This window comes from Hoplias malabaricus, chromosome 15 (assembly GCF_029633855.1).
Source record: "Hoplias malabaricus isolate fHopMal1 chromosome 15, fHopMal1.hap1, whole genome shotgun sequence".
Lineage (NCBI taxonomy): Eukaryota > Metazoa > Chordata > Actinopteri > Characiformes > Erythrinidae > Hoplias > Hoplias malabaricus.
The window spans coordinates 19,408,937-19,426,325 of NC_089814.1; the positions used below are offsets into that span (position 1 = coordinate 19,408,937).

Sequence of the window (17,389 nt, forward strand, 5' to 3'; positions counted from 1 at the left end):
GATATATGCTCGCTGTCTGGGATCTAAAAATGAGTCAATTCCCGCACTGATGAATTATGTAGTTGCTGCTAAGCAAGAAGTGGAACGGCAAGAGGGGGTCATTTGAAATGTTTTCAAAGGTTTAGGATAATTAAAATGTTTAAACATTATGTTACTACATGAACTTCACAAATCAGATTTACAGTATGGCTACTGTACTTGAACTGGTCTCTTTACCAAACACGCGTTTCCATAAATTAACTTGTTTTCCTTAACCTTTTACTATTCCGGTGTAATCTTTGTAACACCTGTTTCCACGCCCTTCCTATATCTGCTCAGGTAAAGTTCAGCGAAGTTTCCCGTCCTTCATGTTTTTCCGGAGCCACCAGTTTCCACATCGCAATTACCGCATCTAAAAATAATCATTTACACGTTTTGTGCTCGTTTTTATAGTTAAGTGCTTTAAAACGTAAGAGTTTGTTCATTTGATAAAAGGGTTGTTTGAGACTAATGGCGCTGTTTTGGCGGGATCTTACCGCTGTGGATTTTTGAACCAATTCATAGCTCAGATCCTCGCCGCCTTGAAACGGGGTAAAGGTCAGCGAAGTGCAGCTTCTTACATCCGCTCAATAACATGGAGCCGCAAGAGAATGGAGTCAAAAACAGCCTCCAAAATCGGGTATGATTCACGTGATTCCCCCATGATTTAGTTCCAATAGGCAACTCCTTAAAACAATGTTGTTTGGGTCAAGGTCCTGGATTCCTATTTCGTAAATGTGGTATTCATTGTTTCATTTTAAAGGACGCATTTAAATATTTTCTTTGCCTTCATCAGATAATGGTATGCTTAATTAAATTCGTGTCCAAATACATGTTTACGTGACAATGGTATTCATTTTTATATTCCTTAAATATGTTTATTCTTACTATGCCTCAGCTGTTGAGCACTGCTCCCATTGGCTAACTGAAACACTATATAACTTAGTAAATAATGTACAGCACTAAACTGCTATTAGCTGAATAGACTGGTTTTAAAGATGTCTTTTAATAACATATCACCAAAACTTTTGTTTAAAACAGCCTTTAATGATTCAAGAATTAAAAATTGCTATGATAAGGGAAATTTGGTGCCCAGCAGGCTTCGGTCCCTTTAATTTGTTACTCTAGGTATGACATGAGCTACAACAGAAAAAATTATTTGTTGTCACTTCAAGAATGCTTTAATTTGAATGACCCAATAATACACATATCAAAAACCTAATTTACAGGTACACAGCAAATTCACCAGTGTTAAATCAACAGTATTAGTGTTAAGTTAACACTAATAGTGTGGATTTAACACTGGAGAATTTGCTGTGTATGATGTGAACAGTCTAGCACTATTAGGACCAAATGATTTCTGAGCCATTTAAATCCTGTAAAATGAGCAGTAAATATAACATCAGGTTATACTAATTCAGTGCAAATACACATCTAGGTGAATCCCCTGAATATTCAATCATATCTTGGGGCAAAGGGATTTTTGACAGGTTTTCTCAAGAGTGGAGGAGGTATTTAGTGTTGTACGATTAAAATATGAGCTTAAGCTCAGCTGCTGAACAATGCACCACACTTTAATCCACAAAACACCCTATAGGATCACTCAGAGAAGTGTCATTTTTGGTATCTGTAGGTATGTTTTGTGCACAATAGCAGCCTATACACACAACATGTATTCTACTCATTAAGTTACCATTAAACAGATTGTAATATGAGTTTTAATAACTGTATGAAGGAATAGTATTTTTTTTTCATCATCTCTATCAGTTATGAAGGGCTAGATTCACCGAGATTTATTTTATCCAGTGGGAATCCACCCTAAACATTATTGATGTCCTAAGGTAAAAATAACAATACACCTGCTCCCAATGTAAAACTAATCCTGTCCGAATAGGGCTTAGTCTTATCCATTATTTACATTCTTTTCACAGGACATCCACTTAAATGAGACATTTGTGATTATAATCAAAAACATTTGCTGCTCACAGCAGAAAAGTGGTTTTTGGAGGAATTTAGTCAAAAAAGGGACTGCCAAACTTTGAAAAACATAAACTGAGATGAGGATATTGCTCTATTCCAGCTCCACATGTGGGTAATATTGACATATTCTTGCTGTAGATGGATCGGACTCTAAATTCGGGAGAGCGCTGCATGAAAGTAATCACAGCCCTAAAGTGCTACAAAACGAATCAACTTGAATTACAAATAAGATTTAGTGATCATTCAAACCGTGAATAACAATGTACAAACAACAGTAATTTTTTTCCCCTTAAACATACCTTTACATGGTACCATACATACCATACCGTTTTCTTATGTACATAATAAATGACCTCTGCTTGCACACGTCTTTTTTTTTTATTTGCTTCTTAGCTATTTTATTCTTAGCTATTGTGCAAGAATAAACAGTCTCACCCAGAAAGATAAATTACTAAGATTAATGCGTCATTTTAATATTGATGCATTGCAGCACAAAAATATTTATATATTATAGCACATGCTAATTTCAAATGTATTTTTGATACACTTGTAGGAAGATAACCAATCGATGCCGTTTCTCCCTGTCTCTGATGTTCAGAAGATGGAGAAGGAGAAATTATCATGCAGAACCATCTTACTGATTTTACTGGTTGTATTAGCAGCCATACTTGCACTTACAGTAGGACTGCTTGTGTGGCACTTCCACTGTAAGTACTCAAACCTGACTGACAAATCAATGCAGAAATATTTGCATTACTTTACACTGGTGTTTTTTTCTCACACAGTAAGAACACAGGGCAGGATAAAGAAGGTTTTTAGTGGTTCCCTGACAATCACCAATCAAAGATTCTCAGACTATTATGAAGACTGTGAGAGTACACAGTACAAAGAGTTGGCCTCTCAAGTCTCACTGCAAGTGAGTTAACATTTATTCTGATGTTTTTCTTTTAATGTATTAAATAAAAAAAAGTCTTACATTTCATTGTTACTAGCATATGTCAAATAACATTCTAAAAAATATAAAATATATAAAATAATTTTTTTGTCTTTCAGATTAAAGTTATATACAGCCATGTCCCAGTACTGTCCAAGTATTATGAAAGATCGAGTGTTCAAGCCTTCAGGTAAGACCATTCCTTTGCAAGCAGGTCCTCCACACTCTTTTGGTTTTGTTTATTTTTATGTTTATTTTTGTGATGTTTATTTGTAATTGAGAAGGTTGGACATTTAATTAAAAAACGCATTAAAACAAAATCTGTGTTAACTAAAAAAGAATAAAGAATAGGTTTTTAATGTTTTCACTGACCTAGTGATTGTTGACTGTATTTTGTAAATATGTACAAATATAAAATGTGGTACTTGCAACACAAAAATTAGTGAAAAATGAGTGATGATTATACAATCAATAAGATACACAATTTATTTATATTATACACAATGAATTTGAATTTTGGAGTACAGAAAATGAAAACATTCAACAATAAACAAAATAGTGCAGTGAAAGTACAGGTAATGTACTAAGCACTTTCCCACTTTAGTCTAATTTAAATTAGATACATATTGTGTTTAGATAGAGGAAGAATCAAAGAAAAATAAAATATACAGTAAAAAAAGAATAGAGCTCCATAATACAAGGGTAGCACAGATGGTTGGTGTACTGTTGATTCAAAAATCAGATGGGTGTGACAAGAAATGGACTTTAGCTTGTATTTCAAAGGAGTTCAGATTGTAAACATTTTTAAAGTTGGTTGGCAAACATTTCCAGATAAAAAGCCCTCTGTGTGGTCTTTGAAACATTTCAAAAAGCAAGTGATTTGTGCCAGACTTTGTGAGAATATTTTCAAATAGTTGACAAGGAATCTTTCTCTATACAAGTTTGCAGATAAGGTATTTCATAATTTACTGTAGATAATATTGTGGGGGGAAAAATGAGAGCAAAGCTGGAAAACCTTGTTGAATATGCATGACCTCTGAAACTTTTTTTTTTAATGCCAGGATTCATTCTGCACATTTATGCAGTATGGCCTCATATACTGTCCAAAAAACTGAGGTGGTACCCTCAAGGGTATTTCTTTGTACCTTTAGTTAGGGAACATAACTGTCCCATATTCTATTATAATTGTAAATTTTAAAATTGTGTTGATTTCAGAATATTTCATTGTACACAGTTCTATAATGAAAACTTACAAATATTCCCCTCTCCTTCTGGAGAAGAGAATGTAATGCATATGTAAAAGAGCAATCTGTAATATTAACACTAACTATAATACAATTTCAAAACAGTGGAGGGAGCTGTGTGCCTCCTCCTCCTCCTCCTCCTCCCCAGACAGGAAGCGCCAGTTTGAGGAAAAATGAACAAAAAAGCAAGAGGCCAGTTTAAGAACTTTGGACAGTTTTGGACCTAAACAATAAACAATTTCGCCATTTCTCTGCATTTACAAGCCTTTACTGTCCAAACCCACCTTAAATGTTTCGGTTGGTGTTACTTATCGATTTTCCCTTCCACTGTAAATGTCGTTTAGGAGGCAGAACATTGCTTCTTATTCAAAAATTTTCGTAGTCAAACATATCGTTCCAACTTACATGTGTCCATTTACGACTCTTATTGGCATTTTATTTGCCAGCTTCTTGAATTCTCTGTTACACCTTAATAGTGCTTTAACTTTAATACTTTTTGAAACAGCTGTTATTCCACTTTATCTATTTAAATCACACAAACTAATTGTATGTGATGTCATTAAACATTTACCTACTTAAATGAAAGGCAAAAATGGAAATAGCCACTGCTCTTTTCCTTGCATTTACAAGAATTTACTGTCTAAACCACACTAACATTTTAGACTAGAAAAGGCTGGTGGTATTTTCCCTTCAGCCATAAATGTTATTTTAGGATGCAGATCCTTGCTTCTTATTCATAATTGTCATATTCAAGCATTTAGTTCCACCTTAAATGGGTTTCTGTTTCTGATTCTGTTTGAAAATCTTATTTGTGTTATTCTCCTGCTTCTCATTTCCATCTTAAACAGCTATGCGAAGATAAAGCTAGCGCTATGTTTTATAATGTACATTATGTCACTTAAACATCTACCTACTAGAGAAACGCTTATGTTTGCTGTGTACTACCAAGCTTGATTTCTCCGTTCCACCTTTAATAGGTGAATATGCAAGGCTTTTCAAACACAATCTTTACTCCTTCATTTTTGTAAAACACACACACACACACACCACAGAGAAACACACATGAATCTGCCTCAATTTCTTTAAAACAAACTTTTTCATTTACACATTTCAAATATGTTGTTATTCACCTTCGTATAAAACACACAAAACATAGTCCTAACACCTTTCAAACGTTGCTATGCCTAACTTTCTTTATATAAAACGCATAACCTATGGCGTATACATAAGCATCTGTACTTCTATAGCACTCCTTATTATATACATCTGCAGCATTGTTGCTTCTAAACTGCCTCCACGTTTCAAATATAAGGCCAATATTTCCTCTTATTTTACTCCGTCTGTAGTCATGGAGATTTTTAGAAGGGCATTGAGGCTTTTTTGGGTCATTATAACATTAACTATGTTCACTTGGTCATTTCATGGCTGCAAGATACTATTTTTGTAAACCTGGCAGTAGGCTTGGACTGTAAAATGGTTACTAGAGGGCGGGTTCACAGGCAGGACCTTGGAGGGCGGGATCACAGGAGCTCCACTCAGGACTAGGCATTTGTCAAATAGAATATACTGCTTTAGCAATGCTATGAGAGTCAGCGGTGTTTTAGCTTTGACTGTTTCCTTAATCTGTGATCACACACCCTGGACATTTTATGACTAAGTACAGTAAATATCTTACCTATGGCTCTTTAAGGAACAAAACTGGACTTTAAAACTGCTGTTGCACCTTTAAAAGTACATTTGCACTGTGTGTATCTTTAGTGAAAATAATGTACCTCTACCATACCTTTTTTTCTGAGAGTTTAGACACTGAGTACATGAACAGGAAAATCAGACAGTGGTGACCATGTACCACTGAGCAGCTAAAATCGTGTTTCAAGCATGAAAGGGGAGAAAATCCTCAATGTAATTAAAAGACAAGGCGATGAAACATATTGGTAACTGTGGAAATCTTTCTTTGTATTTTTAAATTTTTTTTTGTCAGTTAAAAAAGTAAAAAAAATAACAAAGTGGGGTTTGTAGCTGTTTTTAAGCTTTCCTTAGCCATGCATTTCAAAACCCAAAGTAATAAAACGTTGCTCTCTTTCAGTGAAACTATTGATGACAGTGTAATAGCCTACTACCTCTCTGAGTTCAGTGTACCAGTGTCTCAGGCATCTGCTGTGGATGAAGCCATGTATGCCATTGAACAGAATGTGGGGCCTAGGCAAGGCCGAATGAGCCCGAGTCTGGGTCGCAGGCTTGGAAACATACTGATATTCAACGACATGATATCTGGAGGTACCGAAACTTTAACTACAAACTGGTATTGTTGATGACTATATGTCAGTTTGTTATATGTATGAATGCTGCCTGCCAATAAGTTTTCTCATTATTTCTTACATTATTATTCCGGCTAGGCTCTAGATCCACCGCGACCATGAAGTGGATAAGCGTTTACAGATGATGAATGAATGAATAAATGAATATTGCATTATTATCTGAGATATTTTAATGAAAATCAATAAAAAACACATTTTTGTAAAAATCACCAAAGCCTTGAATGGGTGTGTTTCATGGTCCTTGTTTAAAATAAACTGATCACTAAAATGATCTTTTCATTTGCCAGTATTTTACAGTACCCGTCAAAACATCTTCTCATTAGGCATTGGTGGAATAGGGCTATTCACTGTATAGAACAGTGTACCAGCCCCTACCTCTGCACCACCCAAGTTATGGTCTTAAACACATTAACAAGGTGAGCAGTTCTACAAATAACTCTTGACGAGGCCACAGCTGTTCGCTGAAAACCATTCCAGGTGACGACCTCATGAAGCTGATTGAGAGAACGCCAAGATTGTGCAAAGCTGTCACCAAACCTTAAGTGGCTACTTTGAAGAATCTAAATTATAAAACATATTCTGGTTTCTTTAACACTTTTTGGTTTACTATGTAATTCCATGTGTTTCTTCATATTTTAAAGGTCTTCCATATTCATTTACAATGTAGAAAAAAAACAAAGAAAAACTTTTGAATGAGAAGATGTCTAAACTTTTGACTGTACATTCACAATATGTGGAAAATGGTCCAAATCAATGGAAACCTTCCCTGAGTGGGTGTGTCCAAACATTTGACTGGTACTGTAAATGTAATTATATACCCCAAGTGAAATTATGGACAGATGAGTGCTGCTAAAAATGAGAAACAAAAGCAGAATTTTCAATGGAATTTTCAACTGTTATGTATTATATATTTTTTTAATTGTCACAGCTGTGGATGCTCGGCTTGTCAATTCCACTCTTAGACGTAAGTAATTCTTTTATTGTTTCTTATACGAATCAGTACTTAAGTACTTAAGTAAAATTAAGTACCTAATTTTAGGTACTTACTGGCCTTATTCTGTTTTTCAGGTAACTACAAATTCACCCATCACTCTCACACAGGAGAGATAGGCACCATTGAGTCTCCAGGCTTTCCTGATTTTCCATACCTTTCAAACACCTATGCTGAGTGGCAGCTTCGTGCTGACCCTGGTCACAGAATCAGACTGGAGTTTACAGCGCTAAACCTGGAGAAAGACTGTCATAATGATTTTATCAGAATGTATAATTCTCTAGCTCCTACTGAGAAGCAGGTCATAGCAGAGTGAGTACACTTTTTGGGTTGAGTTAACATTTCATTTGGTAATCTTATATTATATAGACAAGTGTGAACATTTAGTTTAGTTTAAATTATTTTAGATGTTGGAGCAGGTATTGATGAAGTTCGGTTAATCACAAAAGGTGCTGTGTGGTGCTCCATCTTTTGTAAGAATGCACTTTTGTTACTCCAATTTTACATCATTTGTGTTGGTCATCCTGTATTTCTTAGTCAGTGGTCACAGGGTGCTGTTAGCTGTATATTTTTGGTTGGTGGGCTGTTCTAAAACTCCACACTGCCGTGTCTGATCCACTCATACCGACACTAACACACCACCACCTCAGTGTCACTACAGCACTGAGAACGATCTACCTCCCAAAAATATGAGGGTCCTGACCATTGAAAAACTGGGTGAAAAGGGACAAGCAAATTATGTAGAAGAACTGATTGTGGAGTGGAACTGAACGAACATGAACAATGGACAATGGACAATGTCAATGACACTGACTGTTCAAACAAGCAGGTGGTCATAAGGTTATGGTTGACCAGTCTATATATAAAAGCACAATCAGAACCACATATATAGTAATTGTACTGGATATAAATAACCAGTGTGTTCAGGGACAAGTACTTTAGTGAACCTGCAAATCTGAAGCATAATGTAACTATAATAAATTTGAAATCTTAACTCACATTAACACTCAATAATCCCTGTACATTCTGTAGGAAGTGTGGATACCACACCCCCAATGAGCAACTGATTTACCTCTCCTCTGGAAATGTCATGCTAGTTACACTGGTCACAAACAGAGAGAAGAACTACCCAGGGTTCAGGGCAAAATTCTCCCAGGTTCCTGTACAAATCCAAGGTATATTTTACAAAATGATGGTAGGAGAACATTTTGTGTATTATGTGGCATTGTATAACAATTAATGCTAACTCATTTGACAGTTTTGTTTATTTTTCAGGATGTGGTGGGAAACTAACAGGAATGAATGGCACATTCACATCTCCTGGATTTCCTTCCCAGTATCCCCCTCAAATTCGTTGTGATTGGGATATTGAGGTAAAAAATAAAGCCCTGTTAATTAGGCTGCACAGAATGTTTATCCAAACCCATATATTTTTAATTTTGTATCTCAATATTAGTAAATTCATTTAACATAACCGATTTGTGTTTTTCAGGTTCCAGCAGGAAAGCATGTGAAAGTTAAATTCAGACAGTTTTCCATGTGTGAGCCAGATCAGAGTTCACACTATTGTCCCAAAGATTATTTAGAGATAAACAACAAAAGGTTAGGAAATTTTGAAACATATTGAGAGCAATGACATTTATTATGTTGAAAACAATATCACTTGTAAAGGTGCTGTTTCAAAATGTTTTTGTGAGTTGTTTTGTAGATCAGTGTTTCTCAACCCTGCCCTACATATTTTAGTGGTTTCTCTGTTCAGTAACTGATAGTATAATCTGATTTGTTGGGAGAAGGGAAAGCAGTAAATGTTCAGGGCAGGGCACCTCCAGGACCAGGACTGTGAAACGCTGCTGTAGATAACACCTTTACATTTAGTAGTTACATTGCAGATGTGACTTTAGTAATTTACAATCTTTTATATCAGAGTTTCTGAAAGATCTTCTGAAAGATCTTTCATCTGATTTTCTCTGTGTTTGTCTACACATTTCATTTTGCAAATGATATGTTTAATTTAATATGTTTAAGGATGTGTGGTGAAAAACCCGCCAACACAGTCCACTCCAGCAGAACCAACCAGATAAAGGTCACGTTCTTCTCTGACATGTCTTATGTGGACCAGGGATTCTTTGCACAGTTTGAGGCCTTTGAGCCCAATGATCGTATGTCAAAAATGTTTTTCCTTACACTTTTTCAAAAATATCTTTCCACCAATTAAAATCCCATCTTCTGTCAAAATATTTATACTAGCATATTAATACACTTACTCATACTAATATATCATCACTGTCCAACTAAAAAAATCTATCTCCTAAAATACACTTTACAGCATAAGGAAAAAATCTTCTTAACTTTCAATGAAAGTAAAGGTAAAAAAAAATAATTCCAAGTAGTTTTGGATCATTTCTATTGGTCTATGAACTTTTTACACAATATTGACAGCTGCTGTGCTCAAATGATGTAGTAAACTTAAAATATTATTCAGCATATTAATGTACACAATATGGCTAATGGTTCTGTAGAGACTGACTTTTCCATGTTTCATCTAAAATGAAGGGTATCAATAGGGAGTTATATTGGAAAATTTCTGTAAGTATTCCATGACATTTAGCTGTAAGAACTATAGTGTGGTCAAGCATTGATGTTGGAAGGTTCCAAACAGTACTGGATTTGCTCCTTCATTTAAAAGAATGCATTTCCAAATTTTTAAAGCCCAGTGCTGAGGACTTATACCCTTCTAGCCAATGCTTAGACTCACTTGTATTTGCTCCAAAGGATCCTTGTTCATTGCAGGCTTTTTGTAGAGATTATCAATGTTATGTATGCACAATTGAACACCTGTTCCCCAATGGGTACCATTTACATTAATGGAAATTATTTTTTAGAGAGGTGTCTACAAATTTTTGGATGTGCTAATAATTTTATATGTACTTTACCAATATTAATAATATTTGGAATTTTGTCCTGTGTCCACAGCCTGCCCGGGGAAATTCCAGTGTAACAATGAGGTCTGTGTTAACCATCTGCTGAAATGTGATGGCTATGATGACTGTGGGGACATGAGCGATGAGAGGAACTGTGGTATGTTTAGAGCAGTCACTTATTCAGAGTTAACTGGAACACACACTTCACCTTCCTGCATGCAGTGCTTCACTTTTTATTATGGTCCATATAAGTTTAATAGGTGTGTGGAGAGAAATGTGTCACCTGACATCTTATTTATGTTTGTAGTCTGTGAGGAATTTCATGTCAAATGCAAGAATGGATTCTGTAAACCCAAGTATTGGCAATGTGATGGGGTGAATGACTGTGGAGACAACACAGATGAGGAGAACTGTGGTAAGGATTGACTATCATAGCCTCTGATTGTGGTCTGGCAACCATTTACAGTAGTGTTGTCATCTATTTTTAGGACACTGTAAAGCTGGGGAAACTTTGTGCCGAAATGGCCACTGTGTACCAAAATACAAGATGTGTGATGGCCATAATGACTGTGGTGATGGCACAGATGAGTCCAACTGCCCCAAATGTGAGCACTACATGAAGAAATACCTTTACATACTTTTACTTACCTTTAAAAGATAATTTGTTTAGTTTTCACATTTTTTGGCAATGTCAATTATATTATTAACTAAATAATTGCAAACTAATGCTGTTTTAATAATAATAATAATAAATGTAATAATAATAAATTACATTTCTAAAGCACTTTTCAATAGCACAAAGATGCTGTTACAATAGGAGGACATATAATGGACAATAACAGTTGGCCAGTAAGCAAAATGAAAGGAATAAAATAATACATAACACAGTACAAAACACAGCAGGAACATTAGCATGTAGCAAGTTTTGATGGAGATTTTTCATTCTAAAACAATTTAACAAATTAGAGTGGAATTGGAGTGAAATCAATGACAAAAAAATGTATCTGAATTTTATTTATTTGAATAATATTTATATGGCATTAATTAAACTATTATTAAATTGAACTTGTTAGTTGTTGACAAGTATTTTGTTTTAATCTGACTGAATTTTTAAAGTCTAATTCATTCATTAATTAATTCATTGTCTGTAACCGGAGTCTACCCTAGGTGGGAACAAACCCTGAAGAGTGCAACAATCCTTCACAGGACGACACACACTCACACATTCACACCTAGGGACACTTTTGATCCACCTACCAACATGTGTTTTTGGACCATGGGAAGAAACCGGATTATCCAGAGGAAACCCATGCAGACACGGGGAGAACACACCAAGCTCCTCCGTAACAGGACTTGAACCCCCAGCCTCCAGGTCCCTGGAGCTGTGTGATAGAGACATTACATGCTGCGCCACTGAGCCGCCCCTTTTTTAAATCAGAATTTTTATGTTATATTCTTAAATCTGAATATTTCACCTTCTCAGTTAAAAATGTATCAAATGCCATATAAATATAATTCCAATATAAATCAATTCATATATATTTAAATATCTTTCATATATTCAAAATTTTCTGAATATTTTCAGAACACAACTCATTACATCATTTGAAAGACTCAAAACATTTGAGTGAGAGAGAGAATTTTAAATATGTATTTTCATGCAAATCATCAGTCAACAAATGCTGATTGTTTGAGATGGTACATTTGAATGGACTTTAATCCTAATCCTACTCTTTTTTAATCCTACTTTTACTTTTCAGGCATTTGTTCTCACATCCAGAGAATCATTATTTATTTTTATTTCTTGTCATTTATGTTTAGCTATAGTTCTCACCTGCTCTGAGTACACCTACAAATGTAAGAATAACAAGTGCATAAGCAAGCAGAACCCTCAGTGTGACGGGGATGAAGATTGTGAGGATGGTTCAGATGAAACTGACTGTGGTAAGCTCAGATTTCCCATTATTATACGTAATAATTTTACCCACACCCTTTATTAATAATAATAATCAACTTATATAGCACCTTTCCCAAACCCAAGGATGCTTTACATAAAGGGGAGAGAAGAAAACAAAATTAAACAAAATTACTGGGAGTAAAATGTAGAAAAAATAAATGAATTTAGCAGTGATTTGAAGGAAGATAAAGTTGAACAGTTTCGAAGATGAGGAGGAAGTGAGTTCCAAAGTTTAGAAGCTGCAGCACTGAAAGATCTGCCACCCGTGGTAGATCGTTTAGTTGAGGGGACAGTAAGGAAACCAGGGGTTGAGGAGCGGAGACAGCTAGTCCAGACAGATATGAAGGAGCCAGACCATGTAGAGCCTAGAAAGTGAGAAGAAGAATTTTTTATTTAATTCTAAGCTCAGCAGGAAGCCAGTGCAGCTGCTGGAGAACAGGTGTAATATGTGGTGTACGCTTAGTGGAGGTAAGGACCCTGTCACTAAGCATGGGGTGCAAGCGTGCAATATTCCGCAGATGATACAACGCAGTTTTAGTGATTAACATGAGAGTCAAGTTTAGGAGGCAGCCAAGGTTCTTAACGGAACGGTTGACTTAATATCAACACCATCAATATTACCAGAGAAATTTGACACACGAGAAAGTGATTTTCTTCGTTCCAAATTATAAAACCAGATTTTTAACTCCATAATGCATGTACTCAAAACTTGGGCAGAGGCAGCGAGGGAAGAAGTACCGATTGTAGTTATTGTTGTTGTGTTACTTCTTGTGTTATGTACATGTGCATGTCTGGATCTGAGTGTGATTTTCTGTAGATTGTGGTACAAGACCCTACAAAAGTTCCCGTATTGTGGGTGGGCAGGACTCTGTTGAAGGAGAGTGGCCCTGGCAGGTTAGTCTTCACATGAAAGGCCAGGGCCATGTATGTGGAGCCTCGGTCATCAGTAACAACTGGCTTGTCACTGCTGCACATTGTGTGCAAGACACTGAAAATTTCAAGTAAGCAGACACCTTTACTCTGACTTGTACCTGAACACCACCAAGAGTCTAATCCACATGTACTCAAACCTGCTTCCTTTTCTCCATTTTGTTTCTAATTAGGCAGTTCTGCTATAGGTTTATACTAGGTAGTATATTTCACCTGAAAATTACAGCTTTAGAATCACTGTGATGCTCCACTGACCTGTAATAGGGAGAATAGAGCCTCTGTCCTTGCAAATCTGGGTTCAGCACTGAAGAAACTGTACTATGTAACTAAACAAAATTTCAAAAGCATTTTGAGTGTGAATTACCTCTATGTTTCTAGTCCTTTACAATTGATATCTGGGCAGGTATTCTCAGCCAGAGCAATGGGAAGCCTACCTTGGACTGTACACACAAAGTGAGAGCAGTAAGTGGACTGTACAGAAAAGGATCAAGCAGATCATCTCCCACCCTGAGTATGACCACAGGACCTATGATAATGATATTGCTCTGATGAAGCTGGACAGTGCGGTTAATCTTAACCAGAATATCTGGCCTGTATGCCTTCCTGCAGCCACACATGAGTTCCCTGCAGGTCAGGAGGTGTGGATCACAGGCTGGGGCAAAACCAGAGAGTACGGAAGTTAGTAAAATAATTTTTTATTAAGGGAATGATATTCCCTTGATTTAGCAAAAAATGTGGCTTTGGGTCTCTGTTTATTAAAGTTAAAATACCTAATTACAGCTCAGATTTTGGAACCTCAGAACAGAACATATGCTTTTTAATATTATTAAAGACATTTTATAAATTTAATAAAACAACAGTCTAATTAAAAATTAAAAACAGGGTACATGTCCTCAAAAAGACTGGATTTAAAAGTTTTACAGCAATCACAGAATCAAATAATTACTTTGGTATGGTGCCTAACTATTAAATAGTATGTCATTCATATTCACTGAGGCCATGTAAAACTGCACAAAATTATCATACTTAAATAATATTTTCAATCAAATCATGGTGAAATCTGACATTTTATTTACTTTCTAAAGATATATATTTAATCTAAGTTTTGTTCAAAGTTTTACATTGTGCTTACAATGTGAACTTTTACTGAGCTGTGGTATTAATAATTACTGTTGCTGTCTCAGGTTTAGCGTCAGTGCTGCAGAAAGCAGAGGTGCGCATCATAAATGACACAGTGTGTAATCAGCTGATGAACAATGAGGTCACTCCACATATGATCTGTGCTGGAGTTTTGGCTGGAGGAGTGGATGCCTGTCAGGTACAGAAAATGAAGTTTTCTCTCTGTTATTGTCCATTTCATCTGTTTATATTCATAACTTACTTTGTTCATCCACCGATAAGGGCGACTCCGGTGGACCATTGTCCTCTCTAGATCCAGACAGTGGGCGTTTGTTTCTGGCTGGATTGGTCAGTTGGGGGGACGGCTGTGGAAGAAAGAACAAACCTGGTGTTTACACACGAGTCACTAAATATCGCAGCTGGATCCGAGAAGAGTCTGGGGTATAATGCTATATTATATTTTTGGGACATTTATCTCTCACCCTGCTCACTCACTCTGTACCAAGACCTGTAAAAATGTATGCTGAGAATGTATAGCAATCACATATTTTCACAGTTTTTAACTAAACATCTTATAAATGATAACCTCTTTGTGGGGGAACTGCTCAGTGGAGCATAACCTTGTACAAAGGTGGACTACAAAGGTATTTGATAATTTATCTCTTGTGAGCAAAAATGTAAAAATAATTTAAAAATCACATTCCTACTTTCTGCCGGTGAAAATATTTGTGCTAGTTAAAGACTAAAATACTAAAATCATATAGAAAGGGAATTACTTGGATTTAATATACTTTCTTTGTCTTCCCTTATTCATATGTCTGCATTTTAATTTTCATTAGCTGTATGTAAAAATGTAATTAAATAATTAAATTATGATGCTTAAGCTATTTTAGTTTTCTTGGACAAATGTAACAAAATGGCCAGGGACACTTGTTTATTAAGTGCAAATGGGAATATGTTGTTATTGTTTTTATTTTTTGTACCTTGACACATTTTTTGGCACATTTAATCATGTTAATGTCTATCCTCAAGTGTATTATTGTGATTATACCACAGTTCATTATTGCCGTATATTATTAGGTTTTAAGTTAAAAAAAAAAAACAACAGGAAAAAAGGTTTGTTAGAAATTTTATGTGAGGTAAAATATTTCACACATTTCTTTTGAACTGGTTCCGTTCCGCTCTCTCCAGCAAGCACACACACACACACCTTTCTATTTTTTTAAAGGAAATGTTGGGCCAGTAGCCACGTAATGTTTTAAGTGGTGCTATAATGTTAAGTGTTAACATTTGGTTAATTTTGGACCAAACAATGTCAGGGATTGCACCTGTCTGACGCTGCGGGTCAGAGGAGGTGTGTAACAGCGGAAAAAGAAAAAACAAAAGAAAATAAACTAAGCACAATTAACAATCCAGACATTACCAGATAATGATGGTGATCATTGCTGTTTTGTATGTGTTTACCACCTTATTTTAAAATATTTTTTGAATTTGTTAAATTACTTACACTTTCTTTGTCACAACTGTTCCACAGTTTTACCTCTTTTATAGATATGGATCTCTTTTTTGCATTTGTTTTCACTCTTGTATTTTTAAACTTCCCTGTTCCCCTCAGTTCATACATCCATCCATGCATCCATTATCTGTAACCGCTTATCCAATTTAGGGTCGCGGGGGGTTCAGAGCCTACCTGGAATCATCGGGCGCAAGGCGGGAATACACCCTGGAGGGGACGCCAGTCCTTCACAGGGCAACACAGACACTCACACCTACGGACACTTTCAAGTCACCAATCCACCTGCAACGTGTGTTTTTGGACTGTGGGAGGAAACCGGAGCACCCGGAGGAAACCCACGCAGACACGGGGAGAACACACCAACTCCTCACAGACAGTCACCCGGAGCTGGAATCGAACCCACAACCTCCAGGCCCCTGGAGCTGTGTGACTGCGACACTACCTGCTGCGCCACCGCGCCACCCCTCAGTTCATACAGGCTCTCTCTAAATTCAGACAGCTTCTGAATACAACCAGGAAGTAACTTGTTTTGTGCTTTGTACATTATCTGTGCAATTTTAAGATTAACTAGATTGTGGAAATTTAAAGCCTGTATATTAATAAAGTTTATTAGTTGGTTCATAATAATCTGATCGATTTATAATCCTTATCTCTATTTTGTAGCATGAATATTGAATTATGGTTGGTTTTATGTGTTTCCTCACACCTCTACACAGTAATCATGTGTGAGCAGGCTGCCTGCACCACTGGCCACCAGCAGGGGGTCTGGCCGTCACAGAAGAGGAGCTAGTAAATCTAGGTCAAAAGACTCCAAGTCCCAGAATCCTCAGCGGTAATCAGTGCTGACAAGGCTCACCTGTAAGGCACGGTATAAAAATAGAAAGAAATAGCACTTTTGTAGATAGACAAATGGTAATCGTGGGTAAATAAATAAGTAAATAAAAAAAATAATAAATAAATAAATAAATAGTAAAAAAGCCAAGTAAAAAAAAAACAAAGAGGAGAAAGTTAGGGCTAAGTCGTTTGTAGTCAAGCTCAGCCCATTTTTAAGTTACTTTAGGGATTCTGTTTATTTTTGGTTGGGGTTAATTAAACATTGAGTCTTTTTATTGAGCATGCCAAGACTGGCATCTCTATTGTTTGACCATTCCACCATCATTTTCCAAACTGCTTTCAAGGTACCTCAGTGGTGCACAGTAAATCGCTCCTCTGCTGACCTCAGGGTTGGTGGTTCGACTTAAGTACAGATCACAAAAATTTCAGTAACGCAATAAATGCCTTTTGGGCGGCATGCTGGTGCAGCAGCTAGTGTTGGGTTCAAGTCCTGTACCAGGTGACTGTCTGTGAGGAGTTTGGTGTGTTCTCTTCGTATCCGTGTGGGTTTCCTCTGGTTGCTGTGTGTGTGTGTGTGAGTGTGAGAGAGTGTCTCCCTGCGAAGGACTGGTGCCCCTTCAAGCGTGT

General features: G+C 36.4%; 1 protein-coding gene across 3 annotated transcripts; it reads left to right on the forward strand.

The window, feature by feature from the left end:
* Window positions 1-355: 355 nt before the first annotated feature.
* On the forward strand, window positions 356-16,514 carry st14b (ST14 transmembrane serine protease matriptase b). Of its 3 annotated transcripts, none has more exons than XR_010795490.1 (19): window positions 356-658; window positions 2,552-2,705; window positions 2,784-2,914; window positions 3,052-3,122; window positions 6,263-6,453; window positions 7,423-7,458; window positions 7,563-7,797; window positions 8,518-8,660; window positions 8,761-8,858; window positions 8,978-9,087; window positions 9,511-9,644; window positions 10,459-10,563; window positions 10,714-10,821; window positions 10,895-11,011; window positions 12,228-12,350; window positions 13,181-13,364; window positions 13,697-13,804; window positions 13,903-13,971; window positions 14,478-14,530. XR_010795490.1 is itself a non-coding variant. In XM_066645731.1 (19 exons), the coding sequence occupies exons 1-19, from the start codon at window positions 614-616 to the stop codon at window positions 14,857-14,859; spliced, it is 2,559 nt and encodes an 852-aa protein (XP_066501828.1). In that variant the 5' UTR covers window positions 356-613; the 3' UTR covers window positions 14,860-16,514. The 3 variants fall into 3 exon arrangements, 2 of the variants coding, with proteins under 2 accessions (XP_066501828.1, XP_066501829.1); XM_066645731.1 differs by adding an exon at window positions 14,695-16,514 and having other exon boundaries at window positions 13,697-13,971; window positions 14,478-14,611; XM_066645732.1 differs by lacking the exon at window positions 13,181-13,364 and adding an exon at window positions 14,695-16,514 and having other exon boundaries at window positions 14,478-14,611.
* The last annotated feature ends 875 nt before the right edge of the window (window positions 16,515-17,389 follow it).